Raw genomic sequence first — 27,924 nt, forward strand, 5'->3', positions numbered from 1 at the left:
GTGGAATACAGGGGCTTCAGGAATTCAAGCAAATTCCATTTTCTACATGTTTCTTACAGCAGCCTTTCCATGGCTTGTTTCTCCCCATTCTCTTCTCTCAACAGATCCAGATTGCTGTGGTGCCAGCCTAGGGGCGTGAAAAACAGTTCTTTGGACTTTTCCTCCACCCTCCTGTTGAATAACGACTCTGCAAGAGACAACCAAACCTTGTTACTATAAGGTCACAGTTGAATGCCTGTGTCTTTCTGAAAAGCTACTTTGAAAAGGAAAGAATTTACTAAGACATAAGTCTAAGCCTCTTGAATACCGAGTTTGAGCTAGACATCATGGTAACGTGATGCAGCAACAGTATAACATTGGTGAGCGTACAAAGGCAAAATGAGCTACTAAAATTCCTGTACCGCCAGTATAGAGCAGACTGTTTTCTCTTCTGGAATTGAGTCATTACTGAGTTTGTTGAGACAAGGAAAAAAAAAAAAAAAAAACATATCCCAGTTTTTCCTATAAATAAGCAGCAAAATCCAAATATTGCGTATATTCATAATACATAGTCATAATGCCTTGTAGACCCAGAACATTGGTCAAAGGCACTAATTTGATCCACAGAAAGCTCCTGATTTTAAGACATCTACGATTAAGCAGCATTAAAAGATCTAGTTATTTCATTCAGGCTACAGCACTAGTATCAAAAAGATCTTCATAAAGGCCTTGTTTAGTATTTCTTTAAAATACGTTTGGGAGATGTGCTATGCTACCAATTCATGTGTTAGACTTTTGAACCTTTATGTGACTTGCATCCCCAACCCCACACACCACCTTTTTGCACCACCAGGTGCAGAGGGAGCTGTCAGCAGGATGGTTCATCCAGCCTATGTCACAGTATCTAATACTAGAGAATTCTCAAGATCTTCTGTCAAGAAAGTAGCTCAAGCTTTTTAAAAGATCTCAGCACATCTTCTCACCTCCATCCCCCTAACCATCATATACACTGGTATCTCTCCACTACAATAAGCAAGATGCCAATGAAGGCTGTATCCACTGAATATCATTTTTTAAATCCTGAATGTCAACATAAACTATAGCCCTTTCTGGTTTTGGAAACAAAGCATTTTTCAACAGGATAAGACAGTCCTTACTTGGAGGGGACCTGTCACTTTGAATCACTATATTGTGTTGAAACTCCTTAGAACTGTTCTCTGTTTTGCAGTACCAAGATTAGAGGTTATTTCAGCACAGTTTTCTGTGCTTTGAAAGAGTTAGTAGGTTACTTCCCACACAGGTATTATGATACTCTAGAGGGAAGTTATAAACTTCCCCATTCTCTTAGTGGCTGACTACATTGTACATCATTTATGCTACTAGTGTACAAATTTTCATCAGCAAGTATGTAAGCCTTCAGAGTTCAAACTTAAAACTCCGCAGAGTGCATGGTACAACAGCAAAATCCTTGCACAAAAATCCTAGTAATCTGAGCAGGACTTCTGAAAAAAAAGACGCTTTAAAAACAACATTTAACTTCTTCCAGATGTTCCATACCCAAAATTAGCTGTGTAGAGGATTAAGAGAAGTTACATTTGGTTTCCCTCTTTCCTTTCTCCTGCAAAAGCTCAGTTAAAAGCTAATCATCAGTTTAATCAAAGACTTGATTACTCTGGCTGCATGGACACAGGGGTTTCCTGCTTATTTCCTCCTCTTATGAGCTCACCAAAATGAATACTATTAACTGGGAGAAAAAAAAAAAGCTAACAAGTGCACTTGGCCATGATATTGAAAAGGTTTTAAGCCTCACAACTGCATCTAATAGCCTTTCATTTCAGAAGTAGAAGTGGTGGTGATGGTGGTGACGACAGGAAACCCAGAAAGATTTAAGAGATGAAGCTTTAACCTACTCTGTAGAAATGTATGTAATTAATCATATCACATCTTCATTTGCTTGCACAGAAAGTTAAAAAACGGAGTCTGTTACATAAGTTTGTGGGTGGTGAAGCTGTGAACAGACTTGCCACTTACACTTATTTAAAAAAAAAAAAAAAAAAGTAAAAGCTTTCCTTTGCTTTTTAATTTAGAAATCTGAGAAGTGAAAGAAATGTAAGCTTGAAAGTGCATTCAAAAAAGTTAGAGTATAAAGTTTATATAGCAGTTTCACTACAAATAAGTTCAGATTTACTGTCAAGTAAATATTTCTAAAGGGTCAATGCCCCATTAAAGGGCTATCGAGGAGTTTTCATCACTATATTAAAACTGCAAAACAGCAACATTTGAAGTTTCTCCTTACCTTTAATAAAAGCATCACTTATAGAGAACATCTGCTGCCCTCCGTTTTCAGGATTCAAGTACTCTGAAAGAAGAGAGAAGAGGGAGATAGGCGGAGACAAAAAAAAATATGACAGGTTACACTGGTGCGCCCATATAATTACAATGTACACGCCCACACCAGAAGCAGCAGCATTACTCATCTAAATGTTTAGTCACCAATTTAGCAACAGCTTGATGAGTGGTGAAGACAAGAATATCCTCTCATTCTTGTTCTATCAAAAAGTTCTAACATGACAAGAAGATGGTACTTATTACTGTGAAGAAACAAAACAAACAAAGTAGACACAAGTAAAGACTGAACTAGGAGTTGAGTTTGCTTTTCCAGTTGACTCACACAACACTTTTCTAGGTCCAAATACAAATGTGTTAAGCTGAGAGCAGACACTGTAGGAATGTCCAGACAGGGAACAGCCTCCTCACTCTGCTCTAAAAACGCAGCTTCAGAAGCCATTTTGCTCTCACGCTCCAATGAAGTATCTCAGACTGGGAAAGAGACCAACCATAAGATTCATCTTACACAGTCAAGGCAACAAAAGACAGTCTGCCTTTCCAGAGCTGGAACTCTAAAACAGTTTAAAGTGTTTTGAGGAACCCATGCTGACAAAGATGGACTCCCAGCAACAAAGGAAAGCAATACATCACTTTATATATGGGAAATAGGATGAAGCTCCATCTACTACACTTGATTAGCTTGCTAGATCTTGACCTTTCATGCAGGCTGGCTGGCTACAAAAAATTTGTTTTCTCCAGAGGATATTAGGTTATCATGCCTTTAGTTGGTTCCTTGTTTCTACAAAAAGAGACTGTACAGCAGGAAAACAAAGCAATAGCTCAACTGCTTACATAGCATGATGATCTGAAGTCCAAAACTAACCCTTTATCACCTTTTATGATAATGGTCCAGATCTACTGCCACAAACAAAATGCAAAGCCAGGCAGCTTTCAGACACCAGCAGAACACAAAGTTGACAAGACACAAGCAATCGCAAGTCTCTGAACAGCAGCACTCTAGAGACCCCCTACACGCCACCAGATTAAAAATCTGAGCCTGTCAGCAATTGACCGGTTTGATCACTTACTGAGAAGGTTTGCAATGTACCAAAGCAAAGTTGCAAGCCTCCCTTGCAGCTGGCAGTTATTTGCAGATTCCCTTCACCTCTTGCTTAGATGAAGAGTTTAGCATTACAAGCAACCTACTGCTTGATAAAAGCTGGCTCACCCTCAGCACTCGTTCACCCACAGTCCCACAGACTACCTAGAGAAAGTCATGTCACGGTGTACCTACATGGATGCCAGCACCACCATCCCTCTCCACCTCGCAACAGCCTCAGGGCAGCAGCTCTTACTGTGAACAGTCAAATTAGGTCTGACACATATCCCTGACTGGCATGGCAAAGGCAGGAGTTAACTCCAGCTGAAACCTAACCCTAGTTATGCTCCGAACAAAGGCACAGGTGGCACCTCCAAACCAGAAACACTTCTTTTCAGTAAACTTCACCTCCTATAACTTTGCTTCCAATTGTGACCCACAGAAAGCTCCTGACAAGGTAAGATACCATACCTCTTCATAGACTCATAGGTGTGAGTTTGAGACCGTGTGAACGGTTGACACACACATTTCTTACCTCACATCATCCCTATGTGTATCATGCTCCACAGAATGTTGGATGGGTGGGAGGTTCCTTTGGCATATTTTGTAGCCTTGTCTGCAAGCAGTTAGCTATCAAGAGACTTATCTTACAAGCTCCCCCAAACAGCTTCAGCAAAACAAAACAACAAAGAAAAAACCAAAACACACCACCCCAGAACACACAAATTCCTAAGCCTGAGATTCAAGGGCATCATTGGAAGCAAAAACCACAACGCACACAGAAATTCACAAGTCTCCAATAGAAACCAGCAAATTTTATATACCTTACAGATTTCTCTGGTTAAGCATCAAAACAGACTGACCAGCAACTACAGCTTTTCCTCTAGATATACAAACAAGGCCGCATCCACAGATAACCACTGAAAACTGAGGTGCACCTTTTCAAAAGACGGTGCACCAAAAATTAACTACACAAAATACCTGCTACCAGGATCAAGGATATCTGGCTGCAAAGACATTTAGAAAATAAAGTTTCCCATATTGATAACTGTATCTCTTTTAAAAATAGCAAATAAAGCCCACTTGAAAATAAGTCACTTATTCTCTTCCCCTAATTTAAATGTAGAAAGCAATCTTACTCTGTTTCCCATTTTGATACACACTATGAAGTACCATTGCCTTTAGGCAGATGATACTATAAATGAGTCACTACACTTACTTGTAAGATACTATAGGCCAGCTAACTTGGAGCCACTAGAATTTCATGGACACACACCAGATATTAGTCAGCCTATAACATCACAAAAAGTCCTGCCATTAGACTCAGCCTATACACAAAACACTCTATTCTAAAACACAGTACTTCACAGGCCATTGCTCCAAAGCAGCTGACCTCTGTGACTAACGACAATTGCGACAAACGCATATCCTTTAATCACTTGAAGAAACCCACTGACCACTTAGATCAAAGTTGACCTGCACTTCTAGCACTGATGTTCTGTCCCGTTAGTCCTCCTCCAATGACTGTAATTTACACAGTTGTGAGGAAATCGAGTTACTAGCCTCAAAAGATGGGTGTGATCTTCAGTTTTACTTCATTATTTCAAAGATGATTAAGTCACTGTCATCCAGTCTAAGGACAAAAGATAATTCCAATGAAATCAAGCCAAATACATGTGTCCATAATGGTCATGGGGAAGTTACCGACCCCTGACAGCAGCAAATACATAATGTCACTGACTGGCTACAGTACTCTGCTCTTAAAATAACCATGTCCCATTTTACATACAAACTTAATTATCTAGTCTTGGCTGTCTAATCATTGTGACACTCTGGAGCACCCTTGAAGGCACATTTTTTTTTTAATATAGTCAGGATTAATAAGGAAGACAAGGCAAAAGTCTTTTCACTCCAACTGTAATATCTCCAGAGCAAAGTTTTAGAAGTCATCCATTTCACTGTTCTAGGCAGTGCACTAAACACTGTAGCATTTTGTCCCATCTAATCTTTGAAGGCCTTGAGTAACAAACATATAAGTACCCACAAAATTTCAGTCTCCCTGTTGCCAAGAAGCATGTCTCGCTATTCAAGATGTCATTAATTTTAATTCATTGCTTCCTGGTTAGGTCTTTCCTCTAAACTCATGCCAGGAATCCAAAAAAGAAAAAAAGAAAAAAAAAAAAAAAAAACCAACAAAAAAAAGCCCCTACACCACCTTTCTCATTTTAATCTTTCCATCCAGTCCCTTCAAATAAAGCTTTTGGATATAGTTCATTTCCACAGACACTGAAAAAAAAAAAAAAAAAAAAAAAAAAAAAAAAGAGGTACAGTAAGTCCTCTATATTTGCAGAGGATACAGATTTTTCAAAAATCTGCAGGATAACACCCACCTCTCCATGGTGTACTTTAGCACACCTCCACCCTATACTACTTCTAGGCACATTACTGATACTTTTCCTTCAAAGGAAATCTATTACCTTAAAAGGAATTGCCCCCAGTTTTCTACTATGAATTACACTCCTACAGAATTAACCTGGTTAAGAGACCACACATTTCCAGAACGGATAACAAACACCAGTCAGCAGAGATTCACCAGAGACAGCAGAGTGCTACCAGCATACACAATTCAAAGGCAGAAGTCTTTCTCTCAAGACCCCTCACCACTTGCCTTTCCTGCTGATCTTCTTTGAGCTCTCCATCATCAAAATCTGTCTCACAAGAGCTTCAGTTCTAGCTATGAGAAGCCTTGATTTGGTCAACAGTTTCCGAGAGAGGTATGCTCTCTTACGTTTCCCCTTCATCATGTACTGCTTTCTGTATAAGGAGATAAAGACTCAGATATGTCTGAAGCCAGGACTATCACTCCACAGGCCCTTAAACACTAGCCAGAGCCAAACTGACTACTGCCTGCTTTTCTACTAACACACGCTGATAATCAATCTGCTACAGCTGTAAATCCATTAGATAACTGCAGCACACCTGGGCCTATTTCAAGCTCACTTAATCCAGCATCCTCCTTCCTAAAAGGAATTCATTGACATTCTCCTTCTCCTCACCCTTCCTTCCCTGTAGATGCTTTAGCTTTTCATTTTATAAGGGCACGAGCTAGAAACAAGCTGAAAGGAAACAATAATGAGCTGGTGTCAGTAGTGCTGACAACAGGTCCCTACTGTTGAGTCATCTGACATCAACTCGAATTTCAAACCTGCTCTGCTTCTCTTTCTGGGGGAAAAATAAGCCATCAGATTTCCCTTTTTCTAGACATAATTTTAGCAAATAACAAAAGGTGACTACAATATGCATTGATAAATGCACCCTCTAATTTGCCTCACTCTCTCCCTCATGGCTACCATACCTTGTCTACCTCAGCTGTGACCAGTTCTCCCCCTCACTCTCTTCAGCGACCATTTCACAGTTTCAGAAAATGCAATTTGTATGCAAGCATAAGGTAAGTCTTGCATTCTGGTCCACAACAACAGAAAAGATCCATTAGACTTTAATAAAAGGATGAATTCATTACAAAGAGTCCGAATTATTTAACACTGGATCATCTTTTAAGGTTGGAAATACTGAAGGGGTGGGGTGAAACAATAATTAAGAATAAGAAACTCCTTAGAAGCAGCCAAAGATAGAAGTCTACAAAGCTGATGTAACCTTAGGTAAAGAAGCAGAGCAAAGGCATCAAATGCTACCCAGCACGTAAAGCAACTAGAATATCCTAGACCCAAGCCAGTGGCAAGCCCTGGTTTCAGTCAGCCCTTATCCAATTTGGACAATGCAGCTGTCAACAGGCAGGCAAATTATTTTTTTTCCATAAGGATTTTGCCTATAGTTAAAAGTTTTTCAATTCAGTACTTATTTAGGAAAAAAAAAAAAAAAAAAACAAAAACCCACAAACTTTCAAAAGAAGTCTTCAATACTGAGCATTTGATTTCTTCCTGCTTCACTTAAGTGGGTGCTTTCTTTTGAACAGATGTTATATATATGGATTAAGTTTGGCCTTATTGCTCATCAGTGAGACTCTTCTGTCAAATATAAATTTATTCAGGTACAATCAGAAGTCACCACAGAGCTATTCCAAGTTAATTTTGTTCATTTGTTGTTTGGTGTGGTTTTGGTGGTGGTGTAGTTTTTTTTCTTGCTTGCTTTTCCAGTTTAATCTCAAAGTGTAGAGACACATAGCAAACTGGTTTAGCACAGACTAATTTTCCAACCCAGTTAGCCAGAAACTGGCTATGAGGATCGGACCTATTATATATGGACAGGAGACTTTGCTTCAACTGCAAAGAGAAAGTCACAGGGGAAGTTACACACTCTGCAGAGGTGGTGTTTCAACAGTTCTACTGAGCCTCCTCAGAGGTGAACACATCAAAACTGCAAGCAAGTGCCAGCTAAATATGGTATTTCCCCCTCTGTAAGACAGCTACAAAAGTAGTGTCCAAACAGGTCAGTATTATTAGGGCCCAGCTCTCCATCATGTGCAACTCCAGCTGGTGACTACCTCGTACCTTTTTGGTCGGCAGGGTGAGGGGGCACATGTGGGTACTTGGAGTGCTTCTTGATATGGAAGTTCACGTTGTCCAGCTCCACGTTCAGGCTGATGGAGGCGGCTGAATCACTGTCCATTGTGGACTGGAAGCTGCTGACTGAAGTGCGCTTGCTAGGGCTGGCGGAGTCTTTTAGTGTTGGGTAAGGTGGAAGATACAGGGAGGAGAAGGGTTCAAATGGGTATCATGAGGGTATCGGAGAGGAGAAAAATTGTCTTTAATAGATAAAGACCAGTGTGCAATACTACAGGAATACAGTATTTTCAAAGTTCTAATCTTATCTTCATGTGTGCATGCTGACATTTGGCCTTCTTTAGTGCATTACTACAGGGCCCAAATCAAACAGAAGTCTGCCTGAGAAACAGAAGGCAGCACTTTACATGCTTCTCCTCCATTAGAAGTATGAAGCTTTACCAGTTCCACTAAATAAAAAATACTGTATCCATTGTAAGAAACAGGAGGACCAGCTAGGTTATAGTTTGCTTAGATCCTTACAGCCCCGTGCACACACACAGAAACGCACACACACATAAAGCAAGACATGGTTAAACTACTACGTCCTGAAGGACTGGGGATAATGGGGAGAAGGCAGAGTGAGAACAAGACTCAGGTGAAACTCACTGGTTAAGTTATCTTCTCCTTCATCAGCAATCTGCTCTGTGTCACTGTCATCAAACTTGATGTCTTTGAACCAGGATGGCTCAGAGTGCCCCTCTACAGAGTTCACAGAGTCACTGTCTGGAGATGGGGTTTCTGAAAACTCCGTGCTCTAGAAGACAAGGAAGGAAAAAAGGTGTTAAAAGCGCAGTTCTGCTGAAATATTAGGCAGTCTTAGAAAGTAGCCTGCTACAAATGCAGATCAGATATTTTAAAAATCAGAGGATACTCTCAGTGGGCTGAGCCAGGTTAGTCATAGAGCCATCCCTCCTTGGCGTGAAATAGGAACTCCGTGGCACAGGAAACAAGTATTTCTTTACACTTCCCACATGCTTAGTCTCTGCCTCCTCCCCACAAGTTGTGACTAAGTGGCACTAAAAGACAAGTTTATTCTACCGTACCATTCTGCCATACATCCAGCTAAGCAGTTTTGAATGCTTCCTATACCCAGCCAAGGTGGGTGATGACCATATCCTTTACCTAGAAACCAACACATGCAGCTTTTGGTGGAGGCTAATTGTAAGTTACTGGAGCAATTCTGTGACTGACCAAAGTAGCTCTAAGAGACTCACTCACAAGACAGGCTCTAGCTGGGGCTACTGTGTCAAAACAAAGCCTGGCTAGAGTGCCAGAGAACCTAGAGAGCATCTAAGCAATTTCCATCAGCCATCCTGATGCCTCCAGTCACCTGAAAGGAAGCTCTCACTATCAGTCCTTTGGCTACAGTGAGTGCAGCAAGCAACTGAATCAACAACACTGTTTCTCCTGACACTTGTCCAGGAGAAATGAGATCAGACAGTGCTTTCAGCTAAGGAGAAGAACTGGCTTTAAACCTTGAAAAACATAACCCCTTTACAAACAGTTACAAACAAGGATTCACAAGCATTTGATAGATAAGGGCAAGATTTTAACTGCACTGTCTCAGTTTGCTATTAACTACCTGAGATGCCAGAAGAAACAGAGCAATCTCAGTGGACAACCATGTGACTATGGCCAAGAGCTGAAATGTATGAGGAAGACAAGATGCTAATGGCTGCAACCTTTCTGACTGAGGTCCATTGGACAGCTGAGCCATTTTTTATTGTGAGAAGCTGCAGAACACAGAAGACTCTCAAGTGACTGCTTTCAGGTAATGGAGAGGCTACAGAGATATATTGTTAAAAACCAATCCAAACACTCAGGCCAGTGGAAGATGTCCACCACGAGAGGCACTAGCCTAGATTGGAGACCCTTTCCTCTGCTTCAGGCAATGCTACATGTAACACCTCATCCTCCAGAGAAGATAGCCCCGAAGCTTTCTGGGTAAATGTGGCTTCCTCAGGCTTTAAACTACTAAGAAAAAAGGCCTGGATCCCAATTCTCTGCACGGGAGAGCCGATTTAGAAAACATACAATGGCTACTGAGAACAGGATTAAAAAAAGATTCTAGTCAGCAGCCAAACGCAGCAAGAACCATAGCTTTCCTACTCCTTTTACCTGTAACGGTCTGTAGAGAGCATACTCATCTCTGAAGAGCTGATCATGATGACTGACGCATTCTAGCCAGCGTCCATCAACCAATGCTTGTCCAATTGCAATGGCTTGGACCCTGGAGGTATAAGAGTAGAGACAGTTTTCTAAGTCTAGTTCTAAATACACATGGTTTATGGTGCAAGCATGCTACAAAAGGAAACCGTCATTTGCTACGCAATATTTGACTCATCAGTATCCCATCGCCATGTTTAGGGGGACACTACTCAACATACTGCGGAGAGGCAGCAGAGTCTGGTTCGAGTACAGAGCTAGATGGAAGAGTCTGGTTCAAGTACAGAGCTAGATGGAAGAGACTGCCTTTACCCTAAACGCACCTGAGGTCTCTAACAGATGATTAAGACACTGTTTGTGCTTCTCCAATATTGTTAGCTTGAGTTACATATTCGAAGCACCTCTGAGTGAGGACTGTTGCTCTACACTTAAGAACCATCTCAGCTTTATCCCCCTCTCAGATAGTTAAATACATCATACTGTTTATACTCACAAAGTTAACAGCCTGCCATCCCCACCAAAAATTTAGCTATCAAACACTATCTCTGATCCCAGGGGCAGGCTTGCCCTCTGGAGTATCGATGAACGTTTTTCGAGTGTAATACACTCACTGTTCTCCAACTGTTTGAGTGATACTTGTCCCATAAACTGCCTTCCACGCTGGATCCCAAACCAGTCAGCCCCCTGTGCCCTGTTGTTTTGGGCCACATGGAGTCAGAGCCCTACCTGCTTTGATAGGCAGTAAAGATCAGCTCCGAATTCTCTATCTTTCTCATCTCCTTAGCAAAAGGGTCTGTCTGCAGTCTAAGGCACCCTATATCAGCAAAAACTCACAACCTCCTGTCAGACAGAAGACACCTGCTGTCCTAAAGCAACAGGGTTACCTTGTGGTTATGTGCCCGTTTCTGATAAGCCAGTTGACCAACTCTTTTCCCACAATGCAGTTGGGATGTGTCCGCAGCCAGTAGCGATGGTCTTGAAACTCCATCCCACTGTTGTGATGGCAGATCTTCTTCCACAGATCTTTCAGCTGGACCGAGTCCTGGACAGGGAGATGTGGAAGTTACTTAGTCATCTGACCTTAGCACTGGTTTCAAGGGCATCAAACTGGGTCCTCAGACCCTCCTCAGCCCTCCACAAACAGGCATAAAATCTCAGCCATTGTGCACAACCTACGCAAAGAGAAACAGCAGACAGGAGATCAGCTCCTCATATCCTTCCTCTTACATGAAGTTGAGAAAAAGGAAGAAATGAAGTGAGTACCCTCAAGTTAAAGGGGCTTTGTTTTTAATGTGGCAAGATGTTGTACTGCCTACAAGATACTTACATCCTCACTACTGTCCTCTTGCACCCTATTCTCAAACTCAGGTGTTGTGTGTAAATACGGAGTACAGTGAAAACTCATCCTTTGAAAGATGTTTTTTCTATATAACTTGTGCTCAATCTAGGCTTTGTGAAGCACACTAGTCCATTATCAAGCCCAGATATAAAGCAAGTGCTTGACACAGCAACGCACACTGCTATGTTTCTAGGATACCACTTCTTCTTGAGCATTCCTTTTTTGTTGTCCAGTATCAAGCCTTTTTTAGGCACTGCTAGCTTTGGATACTAAGCAAAAAAGGCATGTACCCCTCCCAACTCAATAATTTTTGAATCTGTGGATGTCTTCTCCCTCCCTGCTTGGAACACTTCAGCCTACACCTCAAAATTATGTTGTTAAGCATATGCACCAACTCCGGGTGGAGCATAGCCTACACAAAGGCAAGCTGTTTCTTTGCATCTGGCCCCTCTTGCTTTCCCATATGCCCTGGTTTGGCACAGCACAACCCTTTGTTTCAGAGTGGAAACTAGGACCAGGGATTATTTTGAGAGAGCAACAGAGCACCCCAAGGCGTGGAGAAAAGACTCACTGCAGTTCACTTCCTCAAACGCCTCAGTTGTTCTAGTTTTGTGTAACAGAAGAAAAAAAAAAAAAGCTTCAATTATATTTTAAATGGTTTCAGCTTTCCAGTTAACTGCCAGACCCACATTATTGCTCTTTCCCAAGGGTGCCCTCAGATCCAAGAGTTTTGTTCCACTTCTGTTACTGGACTGGTTTCTGCTTTTATTTGCAGCAGTGGCTGTCCTGGGTATTATCCTAAAAGCAATGTCAGCAGCTCCCTTTCCATACCAGGTATAGAATCAAAAGGATTAGTCACATGACAGAGGATCACAAGATTTGATGCAAATGGTGATTCCACAGTTCAGCTGCCTTGTAGTTTACCATTAACTCACATGGTGAATTCAGTAAACTGGACAAACTGGCAGAATACAGCAAATCCTTTTAACTCAAGGATTTTGACCTCTAGTTCAAAGAGGTATGTGCTTACCCCAGTGTACGTACATCCTCCCCTACCTTTTGTTTCATAAGCAAAGTTCATTAGTCTTCTGAATGGAATATGTTTTAAATTAACTCCTGATATAGAGTCAGCCTCACATGCTAAAGGCATTAAACAAACAGTAGAAATTCACAGAAAATACTATATTAATTGACACTGCTTCTTCTGGTCTTACATGAACAGAAACAATACTACTTATCTTCTTCTGCCCCAGGACAGGAAACACAAAAAAAATAAATAAACAACGTGAAGATGAAGCGCACTGGGACTTGATCATCTTTGTCCAAGCTGTGTTCACAGCATTTTGAATTTCATTTTTCCTGCATTAACATACGTGCACAGCACATGGTGCTGTAAAGACATGCCTTAAAAATGTTTCTCCTCCATGTGGTTATCCATTCACGGAGCACCCTGGAAAGGAGTTGTGCAACTGAACAGGAGCTAAAGTGTTTTTGCAGCCTCAGGAATACTTGCATGCATTTTGCTGACAGCAGACAAATACCTGACAACACAGAAATCAGCTTTCCTCATTTCAAATTGGCAACGGGGAGCAATCCTTTATCTTTTAATGTGTGAAAAACACTTCCCCTCCCTCAAAGAAGACAAACACTGTTTTCTACTGAACATTGTACAGTAACTGCCATCTACAACACTGCCTCTGTGGGGAGGGATAATAAGATCACACAGAACACTGTTGCACATTGATTTTTCTTTGAACAAGCACGTCACTGCAACGTCCTACAAAATGTTATATTTATTCTGCAAACAAGGGGAGGGGCCAAGTTATGTTTTGGCCCAATGAGATGTATCAGCTTTAACTCATTCATTGTGGTGTAACTATTTTGAATTATTTTGAACATTTAAAGTTTCTGATGTAGAATATATAATTATATATATAAATATTTTAAATATATTTTTATAATATTATAATATTTCCAATATTATTTTCATAGGAAAGGGAAAATCTGAACTTGGAGAAATACAGAATCAAGTCATTGGTTTACAGCTGCAACCATGACAGGTTTAACCCACAAGGAGCCACCATATACCAACTCCACACTGCATAACACAATTCCCAAGGCTAAAACTGTAAACACCTTTATGCAAACAGCTTATGAAACTATGATTTGCATCAGGAAGACAGAGGTGTCCACAACAGCAGCAATATTCTCCATCTCTGCAGTACCTGGAGGAGAGGTCCAGGTAGGAGTGCTCAGACAGGAGCATTTAAAGGCAGCAAGATACTCCTGCTGCATGATATAAGAAAGGCAAACTTCATTGCCTTCACAGAGCAAGACAAACAGAGGTCTGAAAAGTACCAGAAGGATTTTGCGCTCATCCTCACTGGTCTCAGCCTTCATATGTGTGCGACTGGCCTGGGGGCTGACAGATGTCTCATACGCAGGCACCATTGGTGAACCGGATCGATCCAGTGAGAGGTTAGTGATGCTGGCTGATCTGTAGTGGAAGAGAGAAGAATTGAAGTGTAAGCATTCATTGTGCGGTGCTACACCAGAGCAGGCATTGATCTTGTAGCATGTTAAAAAGGAACTTCTTACTGCTTAAAGCTTCCTCCCCCATAAAAGCACAAGAAAGGATCCCTAGGAAGCAAATGTATTGCTTTGGAGCATCCAAGTTAAACTTTTGTAAAACTCTCTGTAGGAAGCAGTTACAACGAAGTTTAGGCACAGCAATTCATACATGTCTGCATTTGAATAGACCGAGGAAGGTATGGGATGCTGGGTAATTAGAAACTCCAGTGGTTTGGACCAAGACAGATGCCAACAAGGGCAGCCAACACCGAGATCCACAGTACAGGGCACTGAGATTACCCCTCTTGACCCTTTTGAAATTCCTTCTCCTCAGCGCTCTGAAATATATGGCTGACAGCTTGCAGAGTCTTGAAGTTTGAGCATCTGTTCCCTAGGGTGGCCAAACTGTCTGATGAAGTGGAGGTCACTCCAGCTGGCAATTTTCCTTGTACTAAGATATGGAGGATCCACCTGATCTCAGCCCAGCTGATTAGGAAATCTTGGCTGTGCACTCCAGTACAAACATACCATTTTGCAATAATCGTTGCAATGCTACAAACGCAAATACAAGTTCCAGATACCCTCTGCTCCAATAACTCACGAGACGAAATTACTCATCACACAGCAGGAAAAAGCAGGCAGTGTAAACCAGTCGTGCTAACAGTGCTCTAAGGAGTGAGGATGGAAAATACTTCCACATACAGCAACAGGGAAGCTCAAAATGCCAGTGCTGAACTGACTCAAGAGGCATGCAGCAGTCTCAGTGATGAGAACTGTTGCCAGCCTCTGGTCTTTAGCATCAAACTCAGGTAACTTCACAGAGCTTGCTAGCTGGCTGACACTCCAGTTATTCCCAAAAATTCTCAATGGATGTTGTAGCTGAGTCCAGGCATGAAATAGGAATGCCACTCTATTTCAGCTTTTGTACTGCAAGGAAGTAGCTTCAGTAGTCTCAAAATCACTGCATTTTCCTCTTTTGTCTCTTAAGGAAGAATACTGGACTGGTAAAAGGTTTTAGTTAGGTCCTTTTTAGTAATTTATGCATTATCAGAGGAAACTATGTTGGCACTACATCCATATATATCTAGGGGTGATAAGCAAAAACTTTGCCATAGTAATTCAAGCAGGCTAAAACTGTCAGTCTTCTACTATTCAGATGCTCTCAAGTTAAACAAAGTTAGAACTGGAAGAGTTACGCAGCTTAAGAAAGCATTCTTATGTGGAATACAAGACTGACATGAAAGTCCATCATTAAGCACTCCTCCCAGTTGTTTTGCAACAGCTACTTTAACTGTGCCACCTACAGTAGGGATTTTTAATTCGTGTACAAGTACATTAAGCAAGAGTTAGAACAGTCAGATTTCTGTGTCTTCATTATCACCACTTGCATCTGGGACTTGATGGTATTTATCTTTTCTAAAAACAGAGGAGGAGATTTGCAAAGAAAATCCCTACCCCCAAAAAGAATCTGCAAAGAAGAAGTTTGAATTCCTCCACTTGCAAATTTGACTGTTGTGCTGGTTTTTCCCCCATAAATGACAGGTCTGAGAAAAAAAACAAATACATATCCCCTGCTCACAGGGAAAACAAATAATACTAAGTAACTTCTGCTACCTGCATCTAAATGTGCTCAACCTGCATGTTTTTTGCTTCATCTTATCCAGAAAGAGGCATGGTCAAACTTGCTTCAAAGAAACATCTATGGCTGCTTTGAGAAGATCTGAAAGCTAGCATCACTTAGCCCAAAGCCAATAGCTTTGCTTCCACAGGTTCAGAATTTTGACAGAGATAGGTTATACCTCATTGTTACTTCTCAAATGTGAGTCCAAACTGGTAAACACTATGGTGAGGCCATGAATAGCCAGAGAGTTAAATTTTAACTTGAATGACCAGTCTGGGCCTGCCAGGTCCAGCTTTATAACCCTCCTACTGCTGCGTGCATGAGGAAACAGCAAAGGCCTTTTAAAATAGACAACATCAATTCAAACAGGAAGCAAGAGAGCATCCTCAAGGTTTCAGTTCTTTCTTGACGTCACTGCAGTTATTTAGCATTGAACTTTTAACTCTGGACTGCTTGCCATGTTTTCCCAGAATCGATTTTTGGTACTAGTTTATTCATCAGTATTTTACTCCCCCTAGGTGAGATCTTCAGTTCTCAGCTGCACAGCGTGCATGGCACCCTACCTGTCTCCATCCCACAGAAGCTAAAGATTCCAAGCAGTCCATTCCCTGAAAGCCACAGCCAGCATCCTTCTCAGCTGAGTTCTCCAGCCTGCACTGGTCCTGCCAGATCCCTCCAAATTGCTAAACATTCTGCATTCCTTTTACACCAGTGCAAAGAAGTCTCTGAATATCTCCTGACTCCAACAGCAAAATTTGGACTATCTTTGCTCTGTTCCTCATACCTTTGCTTCACCTTTATTTCCCCAATTTAACCATAGTGGAAGTACGCAAACAGAACCATAGCAGAAGCACTGTGAAGTGGAAATTACTTGTTCTTCTAATACCAGCCTATTTAGTGGGATTAAGCTCAAGCATCCTCAACTTACACTAAAGCTCTCATGAACATTTCCAAGTTCATTCCAGCACTCTTGCATAAAGATCTATGATGGGATTTTAACCCAAGGAAGTCTGGTAACTTCAACAAGTAACTTAATACTTAATGGAAGAGCAGAGACAGCAGATTGGGGGAGGAACACAAAACAAATAAATAAAAGCTACACCTCTGCTCCTCTATGACCTCAGTCTCTGCCTCCCATTACCAAGTCTCTGTCACTTCCTTTTCTTTAGTTTTCTCAGAACTCTACTTTTCTTAACCACTTCTTTTCCTCACTGTCCTCTTCACCACCACCACCTCTATTTGACTGACTGAGCAGGAAACTACAGGTTCTTCAGAAATAGTACATTTATGTACATAAATGGTCTTTCCTTCCCATCACATACAGGTAATGAGGTGACCCATTTTAGACATGAAACAGCATGCTCAGTAAAAACAAGCCCCAAAACACAGGCTTTACAGTGAAGAGTGTGCTAGGAGTGCATCCAGAACAGAATATACTCGGATATGATTAGTTTACCTGTTCCTAGCTGGTGACTTCCCTGCATCCTCCTGGACAGACCCAAGGCGTGCAGACAACGTGGTAGTTGAAGAGTCTGGGTGAATCAAACTGCAAGGAAAAGGAGGATGTTAGAGATGTTTGAGAGATTTGCCACACGCAGCAGTGTCAAAACAGCTGCAATTAAAAAACAGGTAACGTTACCTCTTTCACACCCATTATTGTTAAATCAATGAGGGAATAGGGAAATCTTTCCCCATCTGTATGCCAATGATATCTGGAGGACAGTGTTCAAGTCTTCTCCCTTCAGACTCAACTCTTGGACAATACAGCCTCTTCCTATTTCTCTTCTTATCCTGCCTTCTTGCAGTCTTCCCCTATATCCCTTTCTTACACATCCTCCTTCCTTACAGGCTGCTATTCCATGCTTTGGAGGCAGACACATTGCCCCCGTCTCCCCAGCATATCATATTTGCAATCCTAGCAATGCTACAGTTATTGCTAGACAGCTTATACCAAGCTAGCCTGATAACCTTCTGCAATTATTTAACCTGATGACCATCACCTTTGCCCTTCCTTTCCTTCCACCCCAGGAAGAAGGAGAACAGGTGTTTCTACACCATCAATATAAATTCCTACTGATGAAACTGTACCAGATATAAGCCACTACACTCTGACACAGCTGTACCAGCTGTGCTCTGGGATGCAGATGTTACTAGCATGATAAATGCTTTTCATGAGAAAATGTACACAATACAACTTTGCTTTGAGTAGCTTTAGTTGCCCAGAATACACCGCTCATTCACTTTTAAAGGATATGGCCCTTCAGGTCAGTTAAAGCAGGAGCCCGTGCCTCTATGTTCCAGCTGCTCAAAGAGCAGAGCAATGTCAGACAACTAAGCAGAGTGCAACTCCCCTAAATGCTTTTCTCACTGCTTTGCAGCATAGGACAGCAGGAGGGGCAAGAGCCTTATCACAGTTACATTATTTTGAGAAGGGACTCAACTGCCAAGTCTTTCTCTAAAACAAACTACTTCTCACACAGAAGTCACAGATTATAAAAAAAACTTTGCTTCCATTATGTAGCTGTGAGTTGTCACTTTTCACTGTGGTGCCATTTAAGTTCAGAATCTTGAATTTAAACCTCCAAAGGTCAATCAGGAACTTAACAAATATAATATTTTAAAAAGCACTGCAGCCCACTGCGAAGTTTTACCTTTTGAGAGCAACAAGCACTGAAGAAAATTTCAATCCTCCTAAAGCAACAATAAACTTCCTAATCCCAATCCCTATCCCCCTCCCTTTCACACACAAAAGCAGTCCATGTTTATTCAGTATCTCCTAACACCACAAGCATTCTTGTATAGAAAGAGCTATCAACCTTTCAAGAACAGACAGTATTTTTCTTGAGTGCTACAAGCCACCCAAAATAAAGATTATTTATAAATACTTTCTTTACATGTTCATGTCTACAAGCTGTTGAATTGCCATAACAAAGATACTAATAACACACCAGAAGATAGAACTAATGATACCTTCTATTATTTTGTACACCTGAAGAGAAGCATTCCGTGTACACATACTTATTCCCAAATTCAGTATTTGGTAGTATTTATCCCAAGCATTGCAACATTACTGCTTTAAATGACCATGACATTAAACTAGAAAGGCCTAAAGCTGATTATTTAATTGCTTCTGTATGAGCACTGTACTCTGAAAAGCAGCATGCAAAGCGAGCATCAGGGCATTTTCTGAAGACAGTTGTTTTTGTGGGTTTTTTAATACTATCAGAATCACTAGAAGAGATCTGCTGAGAGGCACATGTCACAAACACTATCCCTAAGTTAAAGAAAGGCTCTGACTCAAGACCACCTCAGTAGTTTCACACCTGCCTGTTGTTCTTCTTTTAGAGAAATGAGAACACCACATCTGATTATTTATTCCTTCCCCCACATTAAATTAAATCAAGGTTTTCAGAAATCAACTTGCATACCACTTGAGAAGTACAGTGTTCTTTTATTCCTCTTCCAAAAATAAAGATCTTCTCATTTGAGAGCAGTAAGAAGAAATATACTTTGAAGGGAGATTAGAGAACCTTTACAGCTAGCTGTTCAATCCCACTTCAGTTGAAACAGGTGGTTACTTCCACCATTTTTCTCATTTACACAGACAGCATCTCTTATATTCTCTTGCCCAATTCAAAACCTGGCAGGTAAAGCATCAGTGTTACATTGACTTGCTTCCCAATACACTTGTGACTACAAGGGAATTTTTTTCGTTTTGCCTTTTTAAAATCTGAAGCTAAAAGCCTGCTCTGTCACTGGTATAGAATCACAGATTAACTAGGTTAAAGGAAGAACTGCAAATAACTTAAGACGCCACTTCAAAAGTTTCCACATTTCAACTTGAAGAGTATTCAAAGCACGCACAGGATTATATTGTTTTTACAGGAGATACACTTCCAATTTTCCTAAACAGAAATAATTACGTCTTGTTTAGACAGGTGTGAGCCTGAGAACACAGTTAAGATTCTAGACCTCAGTATGAAGCCATTCACTTACCTCTGCCAGGTTAGATCCTCCTCCAGAAAGATGTTGCGGCTGGCTTTACGGCTCCCAACTGGTGTGCGTGGCTCTCCAGGATCCAGCACTGATACAGAACACGCAGAATCCGACAGAGCATTTAAGTCTTCTCCAATGGAGTTACTGTCTGTGGAGTGTGCGTAGCTTAAGGCTATTTTGCGGCAGTAAGTGCAGGCTCGGAGATCCCCTACGGAAAGAGGAACCAGAGAGTTTGAGTGAACAGGAACAAATAGTACTCTGTTCCTACAGGATCAGAGGTGTGTAGTAGAGGGAAAAGAAGGATTTCCTGTTTCAGAACCTCTTTGCATGTTTAACTCTAGTTCTTATATTATCTAAAAGAGCAAAACCCCAGATAATTATACACTCAGGAAATTTCTCCAAGTGATGCGTAACACGCGACAGGTAAGAGAGAGGCAAGTTGCAGGGGAAGGAAGAGAGAGCACATGTGCACACTGAAATCATGGTACAACAATAGCCAGTCAGATATAATATACCAGCTGATGTCTGGAAATCATTACCTCCATCAGGAGATATCTAGAGTTTGGTAATTGGTACTTCAGAGTTGCCCCTTACCCTCACTTGGAACATGTGGCTCATTACATTTTAAAACTATCATTACTAAGATCAGCTTTTACTTGACCACACTTTTTGTAGTGAACATCACTGTGAAATAGTGGCCACATTTTATCATCATGGACGTAGTGTAAGTAAAAATAAGCAGGCATGGCATAACACAGGACTGTGTATGAAGAAAATGGTAGAATTAGGTCCCGTGATTCTTTTTGCTTAATTTCTCAGCCCACTAAAGACTGGTACAGCATTCTCTAGCAATTGCCAGAATCCCAAATGCAGTAGTCCAAACAGAGCTGAGCACACAGAGAACGTTCTGCTTCTCAACACATAAACCCTACCTGTGTAGCCCATGAATTTTCCAGGGATTTCCTGATTGCAGCATCGACTACAGAAGATCTGGCCACAAAGTCGACAGTGATGTCGCCGCCGGAAGGTGGTGAATTTCTCACTGCAGTCATAGCATTCTTTGCACTGGCTGTCAGGCATCCAGTACTGCTTCAAGTCGCTGTCCTGTAAGGGAAGGCAGCAGAGGAAAACTTTTTTTTCGTTTTTTTGGACATAGAAAAGCATGTTTAGATTATGGTTGCTTTGCAGACTGTGTGCATGAAAAGAACAATTTCATATATTCTCATATGTGTGTGTATGCGCACGCGTGCATTCTTGCATATGAGCACTCACATGCAAAGAAAGGATTTTTGTGGTTTTATAGCGAGCCAGAGGGCTAAGAGAGTTCTTAACTGTGAGAATTAGTCTAGTAAGCCTTTGCATCTTGATTCAAGGTGAAAAAAAGCAGATAAAAGCTATCATGAGCTGTAGATAAAGGTCAAGAGGAAACAAGCGTATAAAGTACAGATTGCCCTTCCCTCTCATTTGCCCCAGCACATGACAGGCCCTCAACTAACACAGTTTAAAAAACAACAAAACACAAAACCAACAAAACCCACACATTAGTCAAACCTGTTATCCAGGGGTAAATCAAGTTATCAGGAATTATCAGTGCAGGAAGATCATTTCAACAGCTAATACTGGGACGTACTTTGAAAGAATTATAGATACATGTTTTGCTATATGATCAAATTCTTCAAAACCTCAGTAAACAGTTGTAAAATCCTGTGTCCCAGAATGATGATGTTTCAAAACTCCAAGTTAACTGCTATGTGAAGACAACTGCAGAACACACATTCAGCAGATAACAACATTTCTGTCTTGTTTTTAAGACTTGAAAACAAGGAGTTAAAACTTCCATTTGGTGGTGTAGCTTTAAACAAAGCAATATAAACAAAACAAGACAAATCTCTCAATTATGATTCTGAGCACACCAGCTACAATTACCAAGGATGGAGAAAACTGCTAATGGTCACATGACAGCTCTGACTGTGAAAAATTCTTTGCTCGAGTTCATTTCTGGCAATAAGCCTTTTCAGAGGGACTGAATACTTTTGGTTTTAGTTAGGAAGAGAGAGTTCTGCAAGAATTTTCTCAAAACAACCCAAGAAGGGAGTAACCACAGAAAAGAAAGATGATCCATACTCTGATTGTCATGTAACCAAAAAAGCATACCCCAAATTGGGGTTTATTTTTGCATGTTCACAAAGTGAAGTTTGAGGTATCTGCTGCACCAATTCTGAGACCAAAACAGCTATGATCAACAAGACAACAACTTCAGGCTGTCCTCACCCAAGAAAACTCATACAGAAAGAGGTCGAAGACTACTCAAGGCAGTCTAGTGTTCGAGAGTCTAGAAATTTTTATGATGAACACAAAGCTTCAAGCAGGGAAAGAACCAGTGAAGAGCTTTGCCAAGGAACTGAGCTGCAGGGAATGCTGATGAACAGTTTTTGCTGCAGCTTTGTTTGATAATCAAGTCTCTGGTTCTGCCACACAGAGAGTGGCTGTTCCAAGCAGCAGTGCCTCTGCCCTACTTGCACATGACTGGGTGTTTAGAAACCCAGCCACTACGGGTGACACCTCCCAGCCCTCTGCCTTGCTCAAGCCAGAGCCAACACTCATGACAAGAACAGCCTACAAGGACAGGTTCAGAAGAGAAGTCTCTGTTAGCAGTAGAGGTTGAATACAGAAACACCTTCCAGGATCTGACATGCTTTCTACAACAGTGGTCTCCTGCAGAAACAGGCCAAGCCCACAGCAGGAAGAAATTGTTGCCTGGAGTGACTTGAGCAAGACATGGCAAGGGCAGGGATGCATTACCATTTGTACAGAAGTCAGCACGCTGGCAACATACCGCTTTCAGAGAAAGATCTAGACATTCGTTTATTGCTGCATCCTGTCTGTTTGAGCACTTCTCCTATAGCTTCAAAGATGTCTGAAAATCTCCAGGGCCTTCAAAAGCTGCCACAAAGTGAAATATTAGTAGGGGCCACATGCAATACCCTGCTTACTTCAGTGAAAGGCTTTTGTTTCACCCTCAAAAATATCACCCTTTCTACCAAAGCAAAGTTACTCTTATAAGCAGAATAGCACTGGAAGATAAGTGATTTTACTCAAAGTCTACCTGTAAAATCTTCCAAGCCAAAGTCTGTTTCGTCTTCATTCAGTTTAATTAAAGCATACTTTTGCCTGTTCATGTCTTGCTCCCAGACACAGCTATTTATATCATCACTTATAAATAGTTGCAGCTTCTTTTCTCAACTAGATCCTCCTCTTAAAGGCATGGTCAAACTCAGCAGAGGGAGGTGAAACCAGAAAATCAGTAGAAACCGCCAGACCCTTATCCAGCTGAATCAAAACTAACAGGACAAGCCTTCCAAGCAAATATCACTGACCAAGCATTATCACAGTAAGTAGCAGATTTTATTCATCCTCAGAATTCTCATTACTATTTATGAGAGCCAGTATGTTTTACCTGCCCACAGTTAGCCTTCAAGGGAAAAAACCATCAGGTAATACTAGATTAGGTAATTCAGAATTGGGAAGGAGTCTCAAGGAAGAGCATATGGTCCAAGTTCAAGAAGCTGAGCAACTGCAATGTTTCACTCACACATGACAGATGTTTGACATGTCAAAAGTCAGCATGAATTTGAGTTGTTTCCCCTGCACTCACACAATCATTTTTTAGTTTATTCACTAAACCTTCAAACATCTGAAAAAATCCCTGTGATGTATCTAAAAACGAAGCTCAGAGAAGCCCAGTAAACAGTTCAGTTTCTAGACAGTTTGGCCTACAAATCCCTCAGAAATACCTGGCTCTTCCCCTCCATGATTTCTTTGAGGCGCTTTAAAACGGTGCTGAGGCTTCTTAACTGAACTGCTGTTCGAGGATCATGACCTCCAAGAGGTGGTTCTACTTTCCTTCGATTGTCTGGAAGGCAAGGGAGAGTAGTATTCATTTCTTCCATGATACATCAACATTCACATCACAACACAAAACCCCAATAGAAGGAGAAATATTCACATATGTATGTACTTTACAAAGTTACAGTGTGTATCACTTCGTGCCCTTGCACTCTTCTCTTCCAAAAGGAGCTTCTGATGCAGCCAGCTTGCTTTGACTGACATTTTAAATAACATCCTCTGTGTTTACAAGAACCGATTTAAGTCCTGAGAATGAAAACAACCTTTACAGAAATGAGGTTATTTTCAACCTACTATATGAACCTTGTAAATGTCTCTTAGAAAGCAGCGGGGTCTCAATTTGGAATGCTCTCTAGGATATTAATACTTACAAAATAATTGCAATAATATTCACGTTCATTCTAGGACCGGTAGAAGTCAACGCCTTAACCTGAATTTATTTTAAATTACTACAGCAAGTCTCAGTACTCAATTGCTCAGATTCTATTAAAAACAGTAACTCAGAATATAATGCATCCAGAAGTTCACATTTTTGAGGTTGCTTTGTTTTGTTATTTTTTTAAGAAAAAAGGCATGTTGTTGAAAACTTGCACAGTCATTCTTGATTAACTATAGCAACAAGACTCCCAAATAAAAAGGTAACACAGTTCATTTCTTTCCTATAAAATGCTATAAAAGCATTGCTGTACAAGTTACAAATAGGACCCTTCTCTCCAGAAAGATCTGCAAACACAGCCCTGTATTTACCCGAACATTTAAAGGTTTTCAGAGTCACTTTTCTACATCAAAAGCTTTTCTGAATAGTTTAAAGTTTCTTACCAGCTTCGCTGCTCTCCATCTGACTAGCATTCTGTTTTGATTCCCTCTAGATCAGGAAGGACAGACATGGCTGCTCTCTGTTTACTGCTTCAGAGCTGAGTGATGTCAACGGGAAGGCTGGCAGCGCCAGCAGAGGCGTGTTAACTGTTGCCCTGCAGTAACAACTAGGCTATTCCTTTGTGTGTGTGAGATCAAAACTCTTCGAGTCATGTGATTAAAACTGTGGTATTCCATGCCTCCTCTTCAGGTTCTTAGTAGATATTTTTAGTTAATCAGCCCACATATAGCTGCTTAATGACCTATGTACAACAAAGAATCTGCAACAGGAGATGATTTTAAAGAGATTCTAGAATGCTTAAACCCAGCTCTGTTTTAAAAAATCAAACAAATATACTTTTGGACAGTACCAAGTTGAATATTTTAGGGTAATTGAAGGGATATTAGTATTTCTAGAAAACATTGATAATACCATAGAAACCGTTGGCTCCTCCTTAACCACAAGATCTACACTGCATTTACTTCCTGGGCTTTCCTGCTGTAACTTTTGAATTCGAGAGTATCTTCTTTCCAGGAATGTTGCTTCCAATTAAAAAAATTATTATTAAGCCTCCTGTCTAACTAGCTACAAATCTTGTCAGCCAGCTGACTCCTAAAGTATGAACATTCACAGCACTGAGGAAATACCACAGGTAACTCCACACTGGTTCTCTTGTTAGTTGAATGCCCTTTTCTGTGTTCCATAAAACAATGTCAGATGTCATCTACAGTAGAAAAAGCATGCCATGAGCAGTACCACCACATGGCTAACGTGTTATACTAGAGAAGTCGATCAATTCTCAGATTAAAATTGACTCTCATCCTTTTCAATTATGTGATTTCTCCCTTTCCGAGGAAAACACTGTGTATCAACAATGTAAGAAGTTATCATTTCTGCAATACAGGACACACTGCCTAAACCACCACCTTTATAAAAGGATTCACATGTATCAATCTCAGGTTAACTCTTACTCCTGATCTAAATTCCATTACTATAAATACCACAGCCATTTTTTAAGTTAATGCATGCACGATTGACAGATGTATGTTTTCAGCACTGTAACTCTGTATCCTTATTTCACCATTAAATCTGCTAAATTCATGTTCCTTTCCACAAACGCAGAACTATAAGAGTATTTTTCTTGCTTTGCTCACATCATCATCCCAACTGCCACTAGTCGCACTTCTGAAGAGACTTCGTATCTTTTGATTTGAGCCCAAGAGGGTTGACCACACTAACACATCTAAGTAGGAGCACTAAAAAAGCTTACCACTAAAGCAGCAAACTCAGTATATGTTATTTAACAACAAACCAACCAAAAAAACAAACAAAAGAAACCCCACAACCCCCTCCCAGAAGAACACCGTGCCCCCCCCCAAAAAACCATAATAGGACACACACCCACAGCCACAACTGAAGTGTCACACAAGAATTTAGGTTTTTAAAATAAAATAAAACATCATTTAAGTTTTATTTAATCTGTTATGGCAACTAGATCAGCTCCACAAACTTTTGCTTGTCATTGTCCAACCAGCACAAAACCACAGTGAAGACAGCTTCCTCATGGTTTGGATATACAGAGTCCTTACACTTTCTCAGTCCACAACTCTACCATATCTTCATCCATTTATTCTTCTTCCCTAGCAAAACACTCATACAAGACAGTAATTTTTTACTTGATATCATTTTGCATTTAACAAAAGCCATCTGCATTTCAGCCCTTCAATGTAACACACCAATATGAGCATGGAACACATATTTTCAGGACTATCAATGCATGCAACAACTGTGTTTTTCTGATCATTGCCTTGCCATCTGCATGCTCACTGAACAAAACCTCAATATACCAAAGGAACCCCATTCAGATTTTCAATTTGACATATTTCCAACCTATTTATCTTTCTTAAGCTAAAAATTAACTCCTAAAGCTAGAAAAAAAAAATATCCTCATGTTTCAAACCCTCATCCTTCCTATATGTATTCATGGCTGCTGATCCTTTGCAAAATGTATACATCCTTTGAAATACTGTATGTTTTTCTCCTCTTTTTCCTACTCTTCCCACCTGAATTCTGATCACTGGGAAAGAAGCCGCGATACCATTCTAGCTACGAGTACCTACTCAGTACACTTTTCTGAGTTCAGACTACAGAAAGATTTGCTCAGTAAGTCACATAGTTATTCTGCATCCTCAGTTACTGCATCACTGAAATCTATTTTTCCAGAGTTACTTTCATGACCCTATGTATCTTGGCATTCATTTTACAGTCAATGACAAGTGAAAACACTACAAGAACTACTTTGTTGTAACTTAACTGCTACTTGCAGTTTACAGGAAGAGAGCTGACCATACACTAACACGAGGTACAACAGAGAGGTTCACAGTTTCAACAATAAACAAATAACCCCACCAGGGATACCACAGTTTTGCTAATACAGATCAACATTAATTGCTTCCTAGTTATTCACTGCCAAAGCATAAAATTTCATATTCAAGTTCACGCTCACAGTTTAAACATCACATCTTCCTCAAGTCACTGCCATACAAAGTTCTGACATGAAGAGTGTGAAAGCTATCCTTTACTTCATTTTACAACATGCATTTTCATTTTCCAAAAGCCTTTTCAATAGAAAAGATGCTCTGGTAATAAGTCATATTCTTTATGATTCCCATAACCACCACATGCTTTCCTCAGGCCTTCTTCCCTCTTACATAATCATTAGCTTTTCCTAAGGCCTGCTAAACTCCTTTGCCATTCCCTGTTACTGCCAGTCTGCTACAATTGTCTAACATTAACAGCATTATCCTGCATGACAGAGTAACAAGCTCAAAGTGCTTTTACTAGCAATGCTCCCTCTCCAATTGGTCAGCATTTCTAGTTCACAAACTGGATTTGCAAGCTGTGACATTCATCTCAGTACAAGACTATTTTGGTTCAACCCAGCACCTTGAAAGAACTCAGCTGAAGCAAGCACACACAGACCCATGTCTGAGCTTTGGAAAATGAAAATGCAAATATTTTTCCCCTCTTCAACTACAGGGAGATGACCAGAAAAACTCCCCTGAAACCTCCTCACCAATCCAGTACACATTAACTTGCATTACACAGAGTTCATGTTTGTTACAGCAGTGAGGTTATTTGGGTGAAGATACTCACTAGCGAGTTAGACCACTGAGCAATCGGTATCATGGAAATCTCTTAAAAAAGCCAGAAATTCCTGCTTGGTGTAACTTTACTTCTTTCCAGACTGATTCATCTTTACTGTGGGGGTGGTGAGGCACTGGAAAAGGTTGCCCAGAGAAGCTGTGGATGCCCCATCCCTGGAAGTGTTCAAGACCAGGCTGGATGGGACTTTGCACAACCTGGTCTACTGGGGGGCATCCCTGGCCATGGCAGGAAAGATCGATGATCTTTAAGGTCTCTTCCAACTCTAACCATTCTATGATTATCATGTATTTCTAAGTATACTTTCATCCAAGCCCAGGGACACGAATGGAAGTC

General features: G+C 40.8%; 1 protein-coding gene across 10 annotated transcripts in view; it reads right to left on the reverse strand.

Annotated features, from left to right (window-relative positions):
* PIKFYVE (phosphoinositide kinase, FYVE finger containing) overlaps positions 1–27,924 on the reverse strand; it is a 65,808-nt gene that overhangs the window by 31,220 nt on the left and 6,664 nt on the right. For 5 of the 10 annotated variants that reach the window (XR_001413380.1, XM_014954409.1, XM_014954411.1 and 2 more), the window contains exons 4-14: positions 23,456–23,574; positions 20,594–20,765; positions 19,662–19,869; positions 17,122–17,211; positions 13,832–13,970; positions 11,019–11,176; positions 10,087–10,198; positions 8,575–8,722; positions 7,915–8,082; positions 2,276–2,338; positions 58–187 (exon numbers count right to left, since the gene is read on the reverse strand). Coding sequence is in view for 9 of the 10 variants with exons in the window: in XM_014954409.1 (XP_014809895.1) it covers positions 58–187; positions 2,276–2,338; positions 7,915–8,082; positions 8,575–8,722; positions 10,087–10,198; positions 11,019–11,176; positions 13,832–13,970; positions 17,122–17,211; positions 19,662–19,869; positions 20,594–20,765; positions 23,456–23,574 (1,507 nt within the window). In the remaining variant the exon portion in view is untranslated. Of the gene's footprint in view, positions 1–57; positions 188–2,275; positions 2,339–7,914; positions 8,083–8,574; positions 8,723–10,086; positions 10,199–11,018; positions 11,177–13,831; positions 13,971–17,121; positions 17,212–19,661; positions 19,870–20,593; positions 20,766–22,497; positions 22,539–23,455; positions 23,575–24,386; positions 24,478–27,924 lie in introns of those variants that run through there. The other 5 variants (XM_014954413.1, XM_014954412.1, XM_014954414.1 and 2 more) reach the window with 4 other exon arrangements.

Source organism: Calidris pugnax, unplaced genomic scaffold (genome assembly GCF_001431845.1).
Source record: "Calidris pugnax isolate Ruff unplaced genomic scaffold, ASM143184v1 scaffold103, whole genome shotgun sequence".
Taxonomy (NCBI): domain Eukaryota; kingdom Metazoa; phylum Chordata; class Aves; order Charadriiformes; family Scolopacidae; genus Calidris; species Calidris pugnax.